Here is a 21,121-nt window from a genome sequence, read left to right on the forward strand (position 1 = left end):
AACAATGAGGCTTACAGTAATCAAGATACATTTTTTTTGGCCTTTAAAAGATATTTATCTATAACAGAAGTGGTATTTAAATCAGGGGTGAAAGGATGGATGAGTTAATAAATAAGGTTGGAACAACTCACTTTCCATACAGAAAATTAAGATCCCTACTTCACACAAAACACAAAAGCAAGTTTCAAATAGATTAAAGAAAGCTCCAAGTGTAAAAAACCAAATCTTTTAAACTGCTTGAAGAAAATATAGGCAATATCTTTAGAATCTTGGGTCACAGAAGGTTTCTTTCTTTTTCTTTTTATACAGCAGGTTCTTATTAGTCATCCATTTTATACACATCAGTGTATACATGCCAATCCCAATCTCCCAGTTCATCACACCACCCCCCCACCCCCCACTGCTTTCCCCCTTGGTGTCCATACGTTTGTTCTGTACATCTGTGCCTCTATTTCTGCCCTGCACACCGGTTCATCTGTACCATTTTTCTAGGTTCCGCATATGTGCGTTAATATACGATATTTGTTTTTCTCTTTCTGACTTACTTCACTCTGTATGACAGTCTCTAGATTCATCCATGTGTCTACAAATGACCCAATTTCATTCCTTTTTATGGCTGAGTAATATTCCATTGCATATATGTACCACATCTTCTTTACCCATTCGTCTGTCGATGGGCATTTAGGTCGCTTCCATGACCTGGCTATTGTAAATATTGCTGCACTGAACATTAGGGTGCATGTGTCTTTTTGAATTATGGTTTTCTCTGGGTATATGCCCAGTAGTGGATTGCTGGGTCATATGGTAATTCTATTTTTAGTTTTTTAAGGAACCTCCATACTGTTCTCCATAGTGGCTGTATCAATTTACATTCCCACCAGCAGTGCAAGAGGGTTCCCTTTTCTCCAGCATTTGTTGTTTGTAGATTTTCTGATGATGGCCATTCTAACTGGTGTGAGGTGATACCTCATTGTAGTTTTGATTTGCATTTCTCTAATAATCAGTGATGTTGAGCAACTTTTCATGTGCTTCTTGGCCATCTGTATGTCCTCTTTGGAGGAATGTCTACTTAGGTCTTTGCCCATTTTTTGATTGGGTTGTTTGTTTTTTTGATATTGAGCTGCCTGAGCTGTTTATATATTTTGGAGATTAATCCTTTGTCAGTTGCTTTGTTTGCAAATATTTTCTCCCATTCTGAGGGTTGTCTTTTCGTCTTGTTTGTAGTTTCCTTTGCTTTGCAAAAGCTTTGAAGTTTCATTAGGTCCCATTTGTTTATTTTTGTTTTTATTTCCATTACTCTAGGAGGTGGATCAAAAAAGCTCTTGCTGTGATTTATGTCAAAGCGTGTTCTTCCTATGTTTTCCTCTAAGAGTTCTATAGTGTCCGGTCTTACATTTAAGTCTCTAATCCATTTTGAGTTTATTTTTGTGTATGGTGTTAGGGAGTGTTCTAATTTCATTCTTTTACATGTAGCTGTCCAGTTTTCCCAGCACCACTTATTGAAGAGCCTGTCTTTTCTCCATTGTGGGCACTTGGCACAGGCTCTGAAATTCTATGTTGACTTTAAAAACACACATGCTAACATAAAAGCATTTAATACTGTAACTAGATAGTCCAAATGCCATCAGGTAGGATGCTTTCAGCTGCAAGTAACAGAACAACCAACCCAACCTGGATTAAACAATGGTAAGCTTTACCAGCTCATATAAAAGGAGGCCTGTGTAAAAGGGCAGGATGGGCTTCAGAGGTGGTTGATCCAGCATATCAGAGGCCTGTTCAAAGACCCGGGTTCTTTCTGTCTGTCTCCTCTACCATTCATGGGGTTTACTTCATCTCAGGGCAGATTTCCACTGAGGTTGTAGATAGTTGTCAGCATTCCTGGCTGTGCATGACCTTGTGCATGGGAGGAAGAGAAGAAGAGAAGCTAGTTGCTCTCTCTACGGGTGAGAAGGTAATTTCCCAGATGCCTCCAGCAGATCTCACCTCATGAGCCAGAAGTGGGCTCTTGCCAGTCGACCTACTCCAGGAAAAAAGGGTGAGGTGAGCATCCTGAGATGCATGGTAACTCTGGGGAGAGAGGAATAATGAAGAGAATTGGGGCTCTGTTGAGGAGGAAGAAGGGGAGGCAACCAGCAATATTCCCCCTCGTCATTTAGTTTTAATGCTACTCTTTTGATGTCTGTTACGCCATAAGGTTTTTGAGTTAGAACTATTTTTTGTGCGGCCATATGAGATGTCTTTCTTTTTTTCTGAGTAGTGTGATTTCTCTTTTAAGATGGCAGAGTGAAGCCAAATTTCAAAATATCCATCCTTTTAGACTTGAAGATATGAACAGCAAATGGATAAAAGTTAGCAGAAATATACCAACGGCAAATTCAAAGAACACAGCTGATGGTCAGTAAGAGAAATGAAAGTTTCCAAGAATTCAGAGGGTTTGGCTCAGAGTCGTTCTTCACCTCTCACTATGCAGAGGCTCTATGAGAGAAAAGGATAGTGAGCAAATACTGCAAAATCCTTAATGGGTGTGGCAGAAGAGTGGGTGAATACAGGCAGTGCTGTGCTGTAGGAGCACTGGCAATTCCAGGTGACTGGAAACCCTTCCCTGAATGTTTCTCTCATGTGACAAAGAAAAGCATACTAGAGATCGTTATTTTGGTATGTCCCAGCTGGGAAAGAAGTAGAGAAGAAAGGCAGAATGACAGTAAAACCCTGGAGCTGATTATCTTCATCAGTAAACTGGGAGTTAGCAGAACACCTGACAGAAGGCAGCCTTGATAAAGGGAGTCTCTGGTGAACAGTAAGTGCAAGAAGCAGCACATAGTGAACCCGGGGTGACAGGGCTACCTTATCTCTTTCATGGGCTAGGTAGGGGTGTGCATTGGATAGTCAGGATTTGAAGGAAACGGAATGATTACAAAGGAACAACCTGGGCTGACTCTTTCTGATGGAAATGAAATATCACAAGGATTGAGGGAATTACAGAATGGTAGGGAGGAGCAGAATATATCCCTGGGAGAAGAGAGCAGAGTTAGGCTGCTTGTAACCCTAGCCCCTGTTGAGCTGGATCCCTTTTCCTTTTATCACACTCCTGAACCTCCCTTCCCCCCAACACACCTGCACAAAGCTGCTAGAATGCAGCACCAGCTGAGGATGTGGCTGGGAGGGGAAAGGTTCCCCTAGACTACACAGTAACACTGACAGAAGTGCTCCACAGAATATCCTGAGCCACTGAGAAGACACGGCCAGGCCTGTGCACTCACAGCAAGGTGGAGAGGAAGGCACAGTGCCTGCAGAAAAAAGATGCAGTCTGTTCTGGAAGAAATAATAATTTCCCTTCAAAACAGAAGAGTCCTGCACGAGCTATTAAGAAACTGAGTTTCATAGAACATTGGCTCAGAAATGATGATAATAATAAAATAACAGAATGAGGCGGAAAGGGGAAAATATGGGGCCAAGGAGACTCATAGAGAACCAATTTGCAGAATAAACAAATCAGAAGCAGCTAGGAACGGAATAGTCATGGCTGAAAAATTACTGACAGAGCACAGTCTTGAGATATTCAGTGAGTGCAGAAGAAAAAGAAACAAAGATTGAAACAAGTGAAAATGATAGGCGTGGTATTGGACTTCCTGGAGGCGGAGCTGAGCTAGAAGTATGGGCCTTCAGTTTTTTGTTCAAGTTCCTCTTGGAATTAGGTTTTTGGTTGCAGAGAATTGACCACTTTAGACAGCACTCATTTGGAGATGTGTAAGCATTGACAAATGGTGAAAATGAATGTTCATGTTCTTCCTAGAAGAATACCAATGAGATGAAAGATTTATTTATAGCCTGAGATACCAGGAAAATTCCCCTTTGAAGCAATTTGTTTCCTGGCAGTGATACTAAAAGCTCCCTTCCCCCACCACATGATGATTTTCTGTGCTTTGCAGGACCTGGTCTTTTGTTAAATGTAAATACTGACCTGCTGATCTCAGGGCAAGCTGCTTTTCCTATAACCAGAACCCACTTTGTAGGACAGGTTCTATGGAGAAAAAAAATTTTTTTGTTCTGTCAGACATTTATGGTTAATCATTGACATTTTCTACATTAAAAAAAAGTCTCTCAAGTAAGTCCGGGTGATAGGTTAGCATGAAAGAAGAGCAAACAAATTCACTAATGTTTACTTTAGTTGACTAGAAAACTGAACTTTCATTCCTTGCATGTCACCAAGTATGGTTTAGAATCTTTACGTTGTAAATTGCCGTGGGGAGTAGATCATAGAGCAGAAATTGGGTTGCTGGAATGGACTTGTCATGAATTATTCATTCACTACCTAGTTCCTAGGAAATCAGCTGGAGGAAGTAGTTAGTCCAGTTTGATCACAGGAGTCGTATGCTAAGGGCTCTAGCAAGCCCTTACAAGTCCAGCAGCAGCCACGATGTGCTTCTGCTGGCTGCTGTAGGGCAGCAGCTGCCATGCGTTGCAGGCGGAACCAAGGAACATGCTGCTGGGGGAGAGCTGCACTGAGGACTCCCTGATGCTTCTTGCCAGAAAATGAAGCTTCAGGTAGGAGAAGTGCCCTGTTAGCGTGGCCGGATTTCTCATGGATCTTAGGGATGCCATTAGGCCTTATGGAACAAATCTGCATAGAACTGGAGTTGCTCAAGGGTGCCTCACTAGTGAGGTTGCCAGCCAGAGAAGCTTAGCAGTTTATTTCCATTTTCAAGGGTGTACTTTGTTTCTAACAAAACCGTTCCTTGAAATTGTGAAAAGTATTCTTGTGCCAAATAAACATTTAAGTCTATAAATTATAGCATATGTTTTAATGATATCTCCTACCCTTGGTGTAAAAAATACCTTTTTTATTGACATAATATTGGTCATATAATTTAAAATCATGGAATTATGACTTTGGAAAATCATGAGAGAGACAACTTAGTTTATAATTTGCATGAGCACAGCTGCAGGCTCCATTGCATTTTCTAGAGGAAAGGCACCTTGGTTCTTTCTGCTGGAGCATTCATTCTGGGAAGATCTTTTAGCTTCTCATCAGATGGGAAATGCATAAAAGATGGAACAGTTACAAAGGGTCTTTGTTCTGTTTGTTGGTATTATTTACTGTGTGTACACGCGCACGCGCACTCTCTCTTTCTCTATCTTTCTCAGTAAGCCAGACATGTAATTTCATTTGGCAGGGACATTCTAATGTTGCCATTTGCATGTCTGTCTTATTTTGTATGGATGCTCTCTCTGTTAACTTTGCTGAGGCTATGAGTTGCTCTTGAGCTGGAGGGACAAAAGTAGTAAAGGTGAAAAGAGCCAGCCTCGAGGAATCTGGGCCAAATTGGATATACATATTTCATCATGAAATACCATTGATAGTTTTGAAACTCTTAAGTAAACAAACATCCCTTGAACACATACACTCTGAGCTCTGAGACAACCAGTGAAGATCAGCAGTCTCCTTCTGCATCATTTTCTTAAGCTCCACAAGAGAAAGGGATCTTTGTTTTGTTCACTCATCATTCCCAAGGGCCTAGAACAGTACTGGGCACATAGTAGGTGGTTAATAAATATGTTCCCTGAATGAGAATGTTCTGTACTAAAGAAAACAGTCTTCCTACAAAGGTTATAGCATTTACAGTGTTGCAGTTTCTATGAAAACTTTTACAACAAATGTATTCTGAATTGTATTGGTAAACATTTTTCAGGTAACTTCAAGGAATTATGTATTTCTTGGATATATAAAGAGTTTTAAAGCAGCAGAAATTAAAATCCATTCATTTTACTGTTAAGGTTTTTTAACCTTAACAGGTTAAAACATTCATTTTAAATTAAATTCATTTAAAATTTTTTAACCTTAACAGGTTAAAACATTCATTTTAAATGAATGTTAAACCTTAACATTCATTTTAAATTAAGGTTTTTAAAAAATCAACAGTGAATACAAAGACCTTTCATTTTTTGGTGTAACTTTATTTCATGTTCAAAAAATGAAAATTACTTAATGGAAAATGTATTTGGAAAAGACTGTATTCATCAATACCTTACTAGGAATATTACCATTCTAATCATGCTATGTTACATGTAACATTTTAAAAAGCATTTAGCAGTCTATGTCAGAAGGCTTTTAAAACTGTAAACCCATTTATTCATAACTTCTAGGGTAGGTTTAAGACTGCAGTATGTTTGGAGCTGAGTGGAACTAAGCAGGGCAACATATTCCCCATAGATAATATCACATTTGAGAGCTCAGCGGAACCAAAAGGGGTCATCTCTGTTGACTTCTCTCTCCTCCCCGCTCCCACAAAAGCCCACTTTATAAAGGACAAAACTGAAATCCAGAGAACATAGACGAATGGCCCAAGAACAAATGGTTAGCTGTTATGGTTTTACACTTGACCATCTCAAATTTTTTAGTTGCTTGTTACTTTATTATTGCCACATTAAAGCTTAAAAAAATGAAGCAGATAATCACACACTATTATAAATTTGGACTGTATTATTTTACTGAAGACAACTATTAGTGCATCTTGCATTACTTTAAATAAATTGTCTTAGTCTATTTGTTGAAATACAGTTTTATAAATTGTAGACTTTTCACCCTTTTGTGATGTATTTTTTTTCCTGAGTTAAAATTGTAATGGCTAAATGTGCCCTAAATTTTATTTCAAATTTGAACTTTTTTATCAAATGATATTTTGTTCTATTTTTGTTACTCCTTAGAACTATCTGGGTTTTGCTTTTATTTTTCAGATAGATGTAGATTGTTGCATAATTTTTCTGAGTTCTTTTTACCGACTATATTAGTCTGCTTGGGTTGCCTTAATAAAACCTTACATGTGTGGAGACAGAGAGGTATCTCTCTCTTTCCCATCTCAAAGGGGTAAGCAAAATGTGGTAAATCCATACAGTAGAATGTTACTTAGCTGTGAAAATGAATGAATTATTGATACATACTGCAGCATCAGCAAACCTTGAAAACATGTTAAGTGAAAGAAACCAGACACAAAAGGCCACATTTTGTCTGACTCCATTTGTATGAAAGACAGAGATAGAAAACAGATGAGTGGTTGCTAGGGACTTGGAGGAGGGGAATGGGGTTTTGTTTTAGGCTAGTGAAAATGTTCTGTAACTAGAAAGGGATGATGGTTGCTGAACATTTTAAGTATACTAATGTCACTGATTGTGCACTTTAAAATGGTTGAAATGGTAAGTTTTCTGTGTGTTTTACCACAAGAAAAAACAAAAAAGATGAACTTACAACCAGAAAAGTATTCTTTCAGGAAAAGGTAAAATCATGATTCTCATGAACATAGATTAAGGAATTTATTTTGCTCATGTGATAGGAAAGAACTAGCAGATGTTTAACCAGTTCAAAGGAGAAGTCAGAAGAGCACCAATTTATATAAAGGAAATATTGAGAACTGCAAATGGAGACAAAACTGATTTTTCCATGGGAGGGGGGTGGAAGTCAAAAGTCACTCTCAAATAGGACATCACTTACTTATTAAGAACCTACATTGTACAAAGAATTGCACATAGCTCATAGTTTTCCATTGAAACTCAACATTTTCCCCCTATAGTCTCCCCTCTTTTGCTAAAAAATCTCATAGAAAAATTATTCTTGATCAAAATTAAGATCCTATTGGATTTGGCCTGATTATTTATATAGGGGCAACAAGAGTGTTAATTTCCCTTATGGGCCTTCTTAAGTTGCTTTGCTGGAAGTTTTTCTAAGGAATATCAGAGTGGATTTTTTAAAGCCTCATTATTTGTGGTCCTAACATTAGGAAGCCAAACCAAGAACTTGCTATCAAATTTCACTTATAGCACCTATAAATTTTCCTAATTTCTTGAGGTCCCCCCAATACTCTGTTTCCTAGGCCTGCCAGGAATTGGCTTTCCTTACTTGTCTGTAACTTACTTGTCTGTAAGGCTGGGAACCTTGTAAGCCAGTTTTCCCAAGAAGGGCGCTGAAAAATACAACCTGAGTTCCTTAAATGTGCCTGGTCATATCTGATTGAATGAGCATCATCCTTAAATGTGAGCTTAGCTGCAAATTCAGAGTTTCCAATTATGTCCTAGTAAGAAAGAGGACAGATTCTTATTGGACCTATGCAGGTAACTTTATTGCTATGAAGATAAGAATATGCAATAAGAGTTATGAATTCTGGAGGGCTCAGGCAGGGAGAATAAGATATCATTGACAGGGGTTTCATTTCAGTTTATAAAAGCAGAGTCTACTAAATTATTGTGAGTTAAAGGAAAGAGAAAGGGTTTCCTTATATATTTAGGAAATAGTATCAAGAATATTTAAAACAAAACTAACAGTATTCCCTCATCAATTCATTTAACCTTGTTCGATTAGTTCTTATTGCACTGAATCTTGGTAAGAGTTCTGGAAATCATGACTTAGTTCACTGGTATGGTCTCAGAGTTGTTTAAATGATGCCATCAGAAGCCTGTACGCAAAAGTACCTGGTATAGTCCTTTTCCATGGGCCTCTGACACAGCCCTCTAGCCTGTAGCTGATTGCAAGAGCTTTCAGGGAAACATCAGACTAAAATAAACAAACAGAAAATATCTGTAGATGGCAGAAGACTTAAAATGGCTGTGCTTACTCTATTAGTGATAATTTTAAAAATGAAATGTCTTATGAGAGTGTTTATTTCAAGAAACATGTAACTGGCAGGGAAATTTGGCTATTTCTTCGGCATGCAAAACAAGATAATTAAGTCAGTCCCCCCCAAATTTTAAACAAAATAATTATAAACGTAATAAACTCTATATTTAAGGAATGCAATGAACAGTACATCTGATTTATAAAAAATGAATGAGCATAAACTTTACAGAGAAAAAAATCTTCAGATATAATAATCCTTAGACATTAATGTACCATGAATACAACACAAATATATCAGGACTGTCAAGTAAAGAGATTCAGTAAGTCTGAAATAGGTCCTAAACTTTCTGTATGTTAATGAAACTCCATAGTAGGTGATGGGAATCCCCAACTGAAAACCATTGGCCAAAAGATGCTAGATTCAAATATTTAAAGTAGTGACCACGTTAACATTTAAAAAAAATAACAGAAATCATGTCTGATAACAACTACAGAGTACAGAGCAGCATCAGGACTCTGATAAATAGAAATGTATCATGACGGCGCAGTACTGACAGATCTCTTCTCATTTCCTAACTCTTCCCATGCAGTTCATCAATAGTAACAAATCAAGAAAACCTAGTTAGTCTCAGTACCTTTCCTTTTATAGGATGAAAAGATAAACCTTTGTGATTTTTCAGGGCTCCCCTGGGAAATCTCAAAGACAGGTTTAGGAGCAAAAGATATCATGAAATTTTGATTTCATTTTATTTTACATTTAGGATTTGATTTTGTGAAGACAAGAAACCAAACGTTTTCAGGAGATTTGAACATTTAAAAGAGAAATTGGATCATGGGTACCTGAGAAACAATGACTACTCATTTTAATATTTACTCTAGCTTTTTTTTTAATATAAATTTATTTTTGGCTGCATTGGGTCTTCGTTGCTGCACATGGGCTTTCTTTTTTTTTTTGGTTGCGGTGAGCAAGGGCTACTTTTCCTTGTGGTGCGCAGGCCTTTCATTAAGGTGGCTTCTCTTGTTGCTGAGCACGGACTCTAGGCATGCAGGCTTCAGTAGTTGTGGCTCGCGGGCTCAGTAGGTGTGGCTCGAGGGCTCTAGAGCACAGGCTCAGTAGTTGTGGCGCATGGGCTTAGTTGCTCCGTGGCATGTGGGATCTTCCTGGACCAGGGCTCGAACCCATGTCCCCTGCATTGGCAGGCATTGGATTCTTAACCACTGAGCCACCAGGGAAGCCCAGTGACTACTCATTTTAAAGTGACAATAAACATTTGAAAAATAAGCATAGAAGGTAACATTATTGTAAAGAATTTAACTCTTTCATAAGTGAGGAACCTTTGTTTTTTCCTTAAATCAAGGACATAATAAAGTTAACATAAAAAGCACAGAAAATTAATCTGATAAAACACAGAGTCTGTTACCTAGGGATATTGTAGAGAAGGTAAAGAATAACTCTACTGAGAATAAAGAGGTTAGAGAATAACCTCTTACTGAGAGAAGAACAATTATCAAGAAAATTTGTAATTTTAACAGTTAAAATAAAATTCTAGTTTTGCATCAGCATAATATTTGATACTAAAGGAATTACAAGCTCTTTTATGAAATCTCATTAATTAACCCATCAAGAATGAGCCAGCTTGGGCTAGGGCAAATAAAATTCCCTTTCCTCAAACCTTCTACAACTTTCTTGTTTTGTTCTTCACGAGTTCTTTCTCATTCTGGAATAACCAGCCCTTTTATTTTAGGACAAAACTATTTTTTCCCCTTAATAAACCAAAAACCCATCTCATTACTGAACACATAAAGTTGTACCTCTTGTTCACCATTGCTTCTAGTGGTCTCATTCACATGTGTTAGTTTCGACTTTTAACCAAAATAACTTCTGTTACACAGAGGAAACTAGAGGGTGGATAATTGTGAGCTGTCACACACCATCATTTTAGCAGACTAGCAGGGCTAACATCCAGCGTTAATACAACTTTTTATAGCTACATATATTCTTATACAAGTCTTGTAGAGACAAAAATTGAACACGTTTAACAGATTAACAGATTCAAAGATGCAGTCTCTTTGTAGCACATAGAAATATGAAGCAAAAGTATGTAAATTTAAAATTATGCTTACTAATAAATGTTTCAGTATTCTCACTTATAAATATTCTAGGCATCCAAATATAAGTTCATCAGAATAATGATTGGATTTGGTTAAACACAGATTTACATTTTTCATAGTCTTAAACATTAGGTAGAGGTAATGGTAGTTTTTTCAATCAGAAAACTTATAAGTTTTGGGGCTTCCCTGGTGGCGCAGCGGTTAAGAGTCTGCCTGCCAATGTAGGGGACACAGGTTCGTGCCCCGGTCCGGGAGGATCCCGCATGCCGCGGAGCGGCTGGGCCTGTGAGCCGTGACCGCTGAGCCTGCGCGTCCGGAGCCTGTGCTCCGCAACGGGAGAGGCCACAGCAGTGAGAGGCCCGTGTACCACAAAAAAAAAAAAAAAAGAAAACTTATAAGTTTGGGAAAAATACCCAGATAGAATAAAAATCTATGCTTATACTTAACACTGATAAATCAGAAAAGACATAGCTATGTTTATTAAACTATATATATGAAGCCAGTCTCATTTGCCAAAAATTTGCCTAAATTATGTTAATCTGATTTCTTAAGACATTTCTGAATTGGTTTCTGTAGGGATGCTTTTATAATCTACCACACTGAAAGTATTAGAATTTCACCTTCCCTACTTTCTAGGAATTTTAGGAATACTCTATTTATACAAGTACTTACCTATATAAGTCAGCTTCTGGTTCTAGATTCCCTTAATATCAGAGATTTTATAATCTAATAAGATTTATAATCTAATTTAATACCATTCCTAGGTAGAAAATTATTACATCTTCACACAATGAAAGTTAAAGACCTTTCTGAATTACAGACACATAGACATGCAGACGCAAAGCTTATAGCTTCGATTCCAAAATTTCAGCCATGGGTCAAGAGTAAACATAAAATTACAAAATTCATTGGTCTGTATCAAAGAGCCGTTTTCTTTCCTGTGGCTATGAGTTCTTAATTGACTTGAGCTCTGAACAGACAAATAGACAAACAGAAAAAACTAACAAATCAGATAATCTATAGTCTTACCCATTAACCCATTTATAGAGATACAGAGCTTATAAAGATGATGAGACCATAAAACCAAATTCCCACTGGAAAATAATTGATCAGAGGCAAACAAATCAAGGCAAATATAGTAGAGAGCCAAAGTTCTCTCCATTCCAAGCAGATCCCAGTTTTCCCTCCCAGGATATTTGAATAGGATAGAATCATGTGGTTTGAATAGGATAGCTCTAAGAGATGGCTCTGACTGTCCTAAAGGAATTAATGTTATCCTGGCCTTCAACCAATCACTGTGGCAAGGAGTAGGGGCAGAATGTTGCTAGGAAACAGAAATTCCCTCCTAGCTCAGACAGTGGCTAGACCAAAAGACTGGCATTAGTTACCAGCCTATGCCATTGATTAGAAACAAATAAATGGATAGCAACTTAACTGTAACAGAATTTGGCACCAGGACCTGGAGAGTTGCAAGTAACAGACCCTAATGTGGGAATTGACCAAATGGATTTAAGTGGTGATAGATAGGCAATCTCTTGTCAACAGTGATTGTTTTAGGCCAGTCAGCACCCACTCCTAGAGCTGGGAGTGGGAACCAATCCTACTGAAGGGCAAGGCTGGGAAAATCAGGGCAAAGGTGTCTAGTTGAAAGCAAATATTAGGACTTTCTAATATTCCCCTTTTGCGGAAAAATAAAATATTAAACTTGAGATTTTCTTGTACTTTTATTTCCCAAATTGAGCAATTTGTATGATATCATGGGCATGGATTTCTTTTAGTTTATCCTTTTTGGAGTTCATTCACCTTCTTTAATCTGTAGGTGTATGTCTTTCTCCAAACTTGGGAAAATTTTAGCAAGTATTTCTCCAAATATTTTTCAGCACTGTAATTCTTTACTTTTTGGATTCTACTGATAGGACTGTTAGACTGTTTTGCTTCACAGATCCCTGAGATCTGTTCATATTTTTAAAAAATCCTTTTTTCCTCTCTGTTGATTAAATTGAATACTTTTTCTGTCAAGTTCTTGATTCTTTTATTCTGTCATCTCTCTGCTATTGAGTCCATTTTACTTCAAGAGTGTTGTGATTGCTCATTTGAGTATATTTATAATGGCTGCTTAAAGTCTCCATCAGATCTCAGCACCTCTATCATCTTGTTATTAGTGTCATCTTGTTACTGGTGTCCCATCCTTTATTTTTAACCTATTTGTATTTACGTATTTACAGTGTTTTTCTTGTAGGCAGCATGTAGTTATGTCTTGCTTTTTTATTCAGTCTGAAAATCTCTGACTTTTAATTAGGGTGTTTAAACTGTACACTTCACACACACACACACACACATAAATACATACACATGTATGTGTATATAGCTGAACTTTTATATTATAACTGTACATTCATAAATAGTTGTAAAAAATGATACAGAGAGAAACCATGTATTCTCACCCCACTCCCTCTTTCTTCTCTTTTTCGTGCTATCAAATGCTTTCTAAGAATTCCTTTTTGTTTTATCTATGGTGTTAATAACTATATATCTTTGTGTAGCATTTTCAGTGTTTGCTTATCTTTGGAAGTTTTGATTTGATTGTTTTTTATATCTTAAATCTCTTTAACATTTGGAAAACAGTTATAGTATTTTGATGTCCTTTTCTGCTGATTCTAACATGTGTACCAGTTTTAATTGACTATTCTCCTCATTAGAGGTCATGTGTGATTCCTTCTTTGCATCTCTGGTATAAATCATTTCTACTGCATACCAAAGTGCAGAGCAAAGCACTTGTATGATTGAGTTGCTGCCTGAACTAGTTACGTTTTTTAATGGAATATAATTTTTACTTGAAAGAATAACAGTCAGACTGTAGTTATTTTGACTTGGGTATTTGGCAAACATTTTCTCTAAATTGAATTAATGAGCCAGTCTTTCACTTTAAGGAAAGCAAGCAACAGTTTTTGTTGCCAAATTTGAGGTTTCTAAGCAAAAATTAGAATTTCAGAAAACTTGTATGCATCACTGTGAGCTTAGTAGCTTTTCAATAATTAAAGATTCTTCTGATGCAATTGATGGTCATATTAATGAGTGTGGGGGTTTTTGATATTGCATAATAAAATATGTCAGTCTTGGAGATTTGCATAATTCAGTGAGCCAATAATCTCTAAATGGCCAAGGTGTGATGTTATAAAGTCATGCATGGTTAAGAGATTGTTTCAAAGAAAGATGGGGCAGTTGATTTTAATGGAGTATTAAAAGTTCATTGGGCTTCCCTGGTGGCGCAGTGGTTGAGAGTCTGCCTGCCGATGCAGGGGACACGGGTTCGTGCCCCGATCCGGGAAGATCCCACATGCCGCGGAGCGGCTGGGCCCGTGAGCCATGGCCGCTGAGCCTGCGCCTCCGGAGCCTGTGCTCAGCAACGGGAGAGACCACAACAGTGAGAGGCCCGGTTACCGCAAAAAAAAAAAAAAAAAGTTCATTAATATCATTTCAGAATCTAAATGCGAGGTAACTGTTGAGTTTTTGTGTAGTACAAAGAATAATATCCAAAATTGTTTCATGGTTATTAAAATACATATTCCTTTTCTAACTACGTAACTGTATAAAGCCAAATAGTCTTCATTTACTTCAGTCAAAACAACATATCAGAGGAGATTGAATGCACAAGCAGATATGAGAATCCAGCTGTCTCCTATTAATTAGACAATAACAAGATTCATAAAAATGTAAAAACATGCTACTCTGCTCACTTTAGTTGTTTGTTTGGAAAAATAGTTTTTCATAGAAATGTTATTTATTTTAATTTGGTTTATTGTTAATTCTAAATAAATTAAGAGATTCATATTTTTAAAATTGTCCATTTTAATTTCTAATATGGTAAATATCAATAGATATAACTCACATAAACAAAAGGTTTTTGGAGTCCTCGGTAACTTTTTATGTTGTGAAGGAGTCCTGAGACCAAAGGTACTGCTGTTCCTCCTGGCATGACATATATATTCCAGGGTGGCTGAGGGCAGGAGGAATGCTGGAGAAAGGAATAGCAGTTTCAGGAAAGGAAAATGTTTTCCCAGAAACCCTCAAGGGTAATATCTTTAGAGAGAACTTTCTTAGATATTTACCCTTCGTTGCAAAATAGTGTGAGAAAGTGAGAACTTTTGGTTGGGTCTGCTGCTGCTCAGAATAAAGTTGGAGTTCTGTTGGTGGTGATGGATATTGAGTAGACAGTTACCCATGTCTGTTACACTTAAGTTGGTGTGTGTGTGTGTGTGTGTGTGTGTGTAATGACTGGTCATGTTCAGAGTTTCAGGGAAACTCCCACATGAAGTTCTTTTGTTTGACTACTTTATACAGAGTCCCCAAAACTTGCTTAGACACCTCACCTCATTGTCTTCTTGTTAATTCTTGGCTTTTTCCAGGGCATGTTTGGTCTCAGTAGGCTCTGCATCTTGGCTCTACCCGCAAGGTACATTTTATTGGAGTCACATATGGACTTGCAAAGTCATTGACAGGACTGATCAAATTGTGAAATGTCCCATATTTTTCAATAGAGCTTCTCTTTATCTTTGTGATTTGGTAACTTTCTACATTAACAAAACTTTCCTTTCTCACACCTTAACTCAGTTTTTTCCAATCTATTTATCAATCTGTTCCCTGACTGACTTATTTGTATTAACTCAATTGTGAGCTCACTGCCATCTTTTACACAGAAATTTACCTTTTCAGTAGTCATGATTTGCTTTATAAAAAATGAGTCATAGCCTTTATGGATTATTCTGGCCTGGGATTTAGAATCAGACTTGCATCTTAAAGTGTGGCCTGGGGACCAGCAGCATGGGAGTCACCTGGGAACTTATAAGAAACACAGAATCTCAACCTACCTCAGACCTAACAATCTTCATTTTAGCAAGTCCGTAAGTAATTCAAGTGCACAAAGTTTCAGAAGGACTGGTCTAAGGGAGACAACAAGTGAGAAGAGGGCATGGAGCTGTGTTCTGAGGAGGCTTCTTGTTTAATGTAGACAAAAAGAGTCCATAAAGAGATGTGGAGATGAGAGCCAGACAGGGAGGGAGGTGTGTGGTATAGCAGTGTGACATCTCCATGCCCTCTGAGGAAGGAGGGTGCAGTGAGGCTCTCGTCTCTCCCAGGGCTACGGGATGGTGGGACCCACTGAGCAGTGACGGAATGTAGTAGAGACTGTGTGAAGATAATTTGCCAGGGTTTTTATCACTTAGGCATTGAAGCTTAATTTCAGCTTGAACTGGATTGGAACTCTTTTTCTCTTTGTTATGCCTCGTTCCAGTTCTCAACATTGATGTTTGGCAAACTTTCCTTCTTCTCATTGGGAAACTTGACATTCTGACTGTAGGAGAGAATGGTGTCACCCACTCTACCTGATGTAATTTACGTATGTGCTTTTTTTTTATGTCATTCACCTTTTCCCTAGATATACATTCCTCATTGAAACACTATTTCAAGGCACTTCTGTGGTAATGTTAACATTGGCACAGGCCTAGGAATTAGATTTATTTTTGTCGGTATTCTGTGACTGATACAGTTGTTTGTAAATGGCAGTTGCATAGTAAATAAGTATGGAATGAATGAGAAACTGACTTGAATGAGTCCTGGGATTTGCTTCCTTTCAGTAAGTCCAAATAAGTGTAGCAGTGTTTAAGGAAAAAAAACCCAAAAATATGATCTTTTGAAACTGAATTGTTACTTTCCTACCAAGTAGTGGAGAAGCAATACCAAATATTGACAGCTTTCAGCCTTTAAAACATCTGTATCTTCTGGGGCTGGCTGTTTGATTTTACCAGGTAAAATATTGAATTGTTCTAACAAGGAAGACAGAATAAAGGCTTTACATCATTAAATTTATTTCTCAAGTTCATAAAGTAAAGAGCAACCTTTAGATCTCAGTCTGGATTTATAATGTTACCTAGCTTAACAGCTAGGCTTCTCCCTAACTCAGTACCATTCTTTACGGAATAATGAATGTCAGAAGGTCTAGGACGTGAATTATTGCTGCTCAGAACTTTTCTGTAGATTTCCAGACGGTGTTATGGCCATTTCTTGTAAGGTAGCAGGTAATTTGATGGTGGTTATAATTGGTTTTCTGTACAAATTATCCAAAGCATATGGTATCTTTGTTTTAATTTAGTAGACTAAATTAAAATTTAGTAGTAAATCACCAGCAGGTGAGCCTTTAAGTTGGATTCACAGCAGTGCCGTATGTTTGTCCCTAGTACGTTCTTGACTCATGAATGAAACTTGAATGATTATAAATTTACCTTTTCTGTGGACAGAGGGACTCATTTCCCAGAGAGGTAGATTTTGGTGATATATTGCCAACACCTTGAACACACTTTATACTTTTTTCTTTTCCTTTATAACTATCTAATTGACGAACTTAAGAAAGACCAAGAAACATTCTGTGAGACTAAACACTTAATAGCACTGTCTGTACTGTATTACATTTAAGAGACTTGAACTCCTATTCCTGCTCAGATTTATAAAGTAAGGGAGAATTTAATAAAATTATTCCCAAAATTACACAAGCACATTGCTATAAAGACAAAGAAGACAACATTGCCAAAACACGTGCTGACTGCAGGCTACTTGGGAGGTCTTGAAACACTTCTTCATCATCATTTTAGTCATATCAAGTGTTCAGGAGCCAAGCGTACAGAAGTCAAGGCAGTCTGTGATTTGGTGGATTGAGAGGAAGGAGAAAGTCAAAATTTTCTTGGTGGCCAGCTTTCTTTAAGGAGAGCCTTGGTGGAATGGAATCAGCTCTTCCTCAAAGGAGCTTTTAAATGAGCCACCAGTGCCTTTGTACTTCCTTCTGATCAAAGAATTTTACCTACATCTCAACCTTCTCTGATCTTCACCATGGTTATTGCATGGTGTGTGAACTGAAAACGAGAATAGATAATTTAAAAAATACACGTTAAGATCATCTCTTCCATTTGTAATAGCTTTTTTATTTAACTCATTTGATTTAGAGCAAGGCTGAGTGGATTCAGGGAAGGTTACTTTATTATTTTTAAAACTCAAATTTACATTTGGAACATTTGCTTTTTTTAGAAGTTTATAGTGTGGAATATTATTGTATTTGTTTGCTAGGGCTACCATAACGAAGTACCACAGACACAGACTGGGTGGTTTAAACAACAGGAATTTATTTCCTCACAGTTCTAGAGGCTAGAAGTCCAAGAACAAGGTGTCAGCAGGTTTGGGTTTTCCTGTGGACCCTTTTGCTTAATGTGTAGATAGGTGGTATCTTCTCCCTGCATCTTCTGTGTATATCTGTGTCCTAATTTCCTCTTCTTCTAAGGACACCATTCATATTGGATTAGGGCCCAGCTTTAATGGCCTCATTGTAACATAGTTACAATGTTAAAGATTCCCACCTCCAAATGTAGTGGCATCGTGAGTAATGGGAGTTAGGACTTCAACATATAAATTGGGGATGGGAGGTTAACAATTCAGTCTGTAACAGTTGTGTATCAGGGAGGTCAATTTAAAAGCAGAAAGAACAGGCAGAATTACAGGAAGAAATGAAGAGAACGTAAATGAAGGCATTGACAGTAGAAATGGAGATGGGATTTGAGATTGAGAGACATTAGGGAGGAAGAATTTGTTTTTAAGACTTTGTGGCTTGAAGGTGGAGGAGTGTGAGACGGAGGAGGCTGGCAGGACTCTCAGATTTCTCTAACCCAGGAGGACAAACAGGCTTGAGGGAGTAGGTGTGAGCTGTGCAGTATCCCTGCAGAGTACCCAGCACTTTGCAGCCAGACAGCCTGGGTGGGGTCATCTGTCCTGCTTTCCCCTTCCACATCTTCTAGCAGCTCCTCATCGCATGGACCACATGGTGTACAACTGAACACGCAGCTTCTTGCTTCTGAACCTACACTTGAATGCTTCTTAAGATACTGCTGCCGTCTTATTTTTACAGTTAGTTCCAAATTCCTGTTCTTTTCTTGTTAATAAATTCCTTTAGGGCAAGGACTATTGTTTTATTCATCTTTGCCAAATTCTCCAGTATCTCATAGCTGGCCTGGTGCATAATAGTTTGTGCACAGCAAATTCTAGTTGAGGGAATGATTTGTTAGTAGGATTGTTATGTTCAATTACTTCTTTGCCCATTTTAATCAAAGCTTGATACTTAACACCTGTTTGTTTTTTTGCAGCATGAGAAGACTTTGGGACATTCCATGAGTCATTCAAGTAACATTTCTAAGGTAGAGTGCTACTGAAATATGTTATTTTTGTAGCTTGGGGTTTTTATATTCTTATACCTGGCATGTGTTTACACTCTTCTCTTTTAAAGACATAAAGTTATCAGTTCATTACTTTAATCCGGTCTGGGACCATGTGAGGTAGTATATAGCAGTTATATTTTTCTAGTGAGGCAATTCTAGATTTGTGTTGGGGGGAGTGACTGATAGGAGAAAACCCCATTTCTTCCGGTAGAAATTGTTTACTTTCAGGTAAAAGAAATCTCAGAGAGTCACCAGAGAATCTGTCACCTCAATTAGGAATGCATTTGCCTGATGGTAATAAAAAACCAACTCTACTGACTTAAATAACTATAGATTTCTGTTGTTCTGATGACAAGATGCCTGGAGGTGGATGGTTCAGGGCTGACGCAGTGCTCACAGATGTTGTCGGGGATCTAGGCTCCTTCCGCTTTCTTTGTGCCACCTTCCTTGGCACGTTGTCATCCTCATGTTTGATCTCAAGGTGGGAGCTGGACCTCCAGGCACCCTGGCTGTGGTCTGTCAGCTGAGAGTGACCCTTTTCAACAGGAAGGCAAAAGCTTTCCCAGAAACGCCCCTCAGCTGCCTGACTCCTGCTTACATCTCACTGGCCAGAACTGGATCATAAGACCCCCGCCAACTGGAACGTGGCTAGGAAAAGGAGGGCAGAGGGGTGAATCGGCAGCCAACAGCACCTGATACACCTGTGGGGTAGTCACTTGAGTAGCCTGCCGGGAGCACATCAGATGCTAGGGGTGACCCCGGAGCCAGCAGATGGTGTCTCCCATGCCGTGAGCTTGCTCCCATGCACTGCTCATCTCTCAGCCTAGACACGGGCTCTAGCCAACCCGTTGTCCATACAGGTGTGTCTATGAAGGTTCCTTGCAAAGATGGATTTTCTCTCGCATCATGTCTGTGTCAGATCCTGACAGGAAGATCTGAATAGTGTGGCAAAACCTATTCTGCTGTCTCAGGCCTCTTAATTTCTCTAAAATAAGCAGTGACATTATATGCCAAATGTTTTTTATTCACATCACTCTATAGTATACTTTTGAATTAAAAGTAGAATGTAGAAAAGCCTTTGAGACGTCAGTCATCTGTTCTTAGGCATACTCGTGATCTAGTCATGTCATTCTGCCGCTGAATTTTGCATGAAAAGAAAAGTCCACAGTGCTTAGTGTGCCTAAAGGCCATTTACAGAGTGCTTCTTGGTTCACTGCTGACCTGACCTTCCCCCAGACCAGTGGAGGGTAGCTTCAGCCGCCTCATATAAATACCTTTCACCAAATACTCTCTGCTGTTCCAACCTCCTTTTCTTTTCTTTTGCTGTCCCTTCAGCCAGGAATGCTGGAGCTATAGAACTGTGTAGTGGTAGATCATTACTGTCTGAGTAAAATGGCCAGTTTTGCCCTACTACTTTTTGAAGGAGCTGTCCAACATATAAGCATAGAGAAAAGTAAGAAGGCATAGATCTAAATGGCCTGTCTGGTTAAGTTGAATTAAACATTTTAAAAGCACACAGTAGCACTCATTGCCTTGCTCCAATGGCTAAGAGCAGTTCTGAAGGATGTTGTTATCCTGTACCTCAGATATATGTTTCTTGTTTGTTTATGGTTTTAGTAAGATTTTATTTGAAGGAAAGTTTCCTCCTATAGTTAAAAAAGTTTGTAAACTCATGGCTTACAATGTCTAGAGGAACGTTTGTTGGGCTTGTCACAGGCCTGGAGCATGGGCCTTCTGAGTTGCTCTGTGAGGGTGTTAGAGGGTTAGGTGGACAAGGGTTTCTAGCCATGTGACTTTGAGGAAGGATACTCCTCTGAACTTTAATTTCTTGATGAGTAAAATTAGGGTAATTATACAACCTTCAGGCTTGCTCTGAGACTTAGGGATAATGTTGGCAAGGAGCCATGGGACAGCTTCCTCATTGCAATGAGTCAGTAAACTGACTCTCGTCAAACTTGGTTGAACCCTGGTGATCTTAGGTTGATTGGGTCAGGATAGTCCTTGATGGTAGCTATTATTATGTCATTACTGATCAAAGACAGAACCATAGGCAGACTTCGTTTTATGGCATTTCACTTTATTGTACTTTTCAAATATTGCGCTTTTTACAAACTGAAGGTTTGTGGCAACCTTGCATTGAGCAAGCCTGTCG

The 21,121-nt window shown here is 38.3% G+C and overlaps 1 protein-coding gene across 1 annotated transcript in view; it reads left to right on the forward strand.

The window, feature by feature from the left end:
- MARCHF8 (membrane associated ring-CH-type finger 8) overlaps nt 1-21,121 on the forward strand; it is a 101,308-nt gene that overhangs the window by 62,066 nt on the left and 18,121 nt on the right. The window contains 1 exon segment of the mRNA XM_089897844.1: nt 18,898-18,948. Coding sequence (XP_089753970.1) covers nt 18,898-18,948 — 51 coding nt within the window.

The sequence above is a fragment of the Delphinapterus leucas genome, chromosome 16 (genome assembly GCF_059928025.1).
Source record: "Delphinapterus leucas isolate spDelLeu-1000000601 "Yukka" chromosome 16, BTC_Dleu_Yukka2, whole genome shotgun sequence".
Classification (NCBI taxonomy): domain Eukaryota; kingdom Metazoa; phylum Chordata; class Mammalia; order Artiodactyla; family Monodontidae; genus Delphinapterus; species Delphinapterus leucas.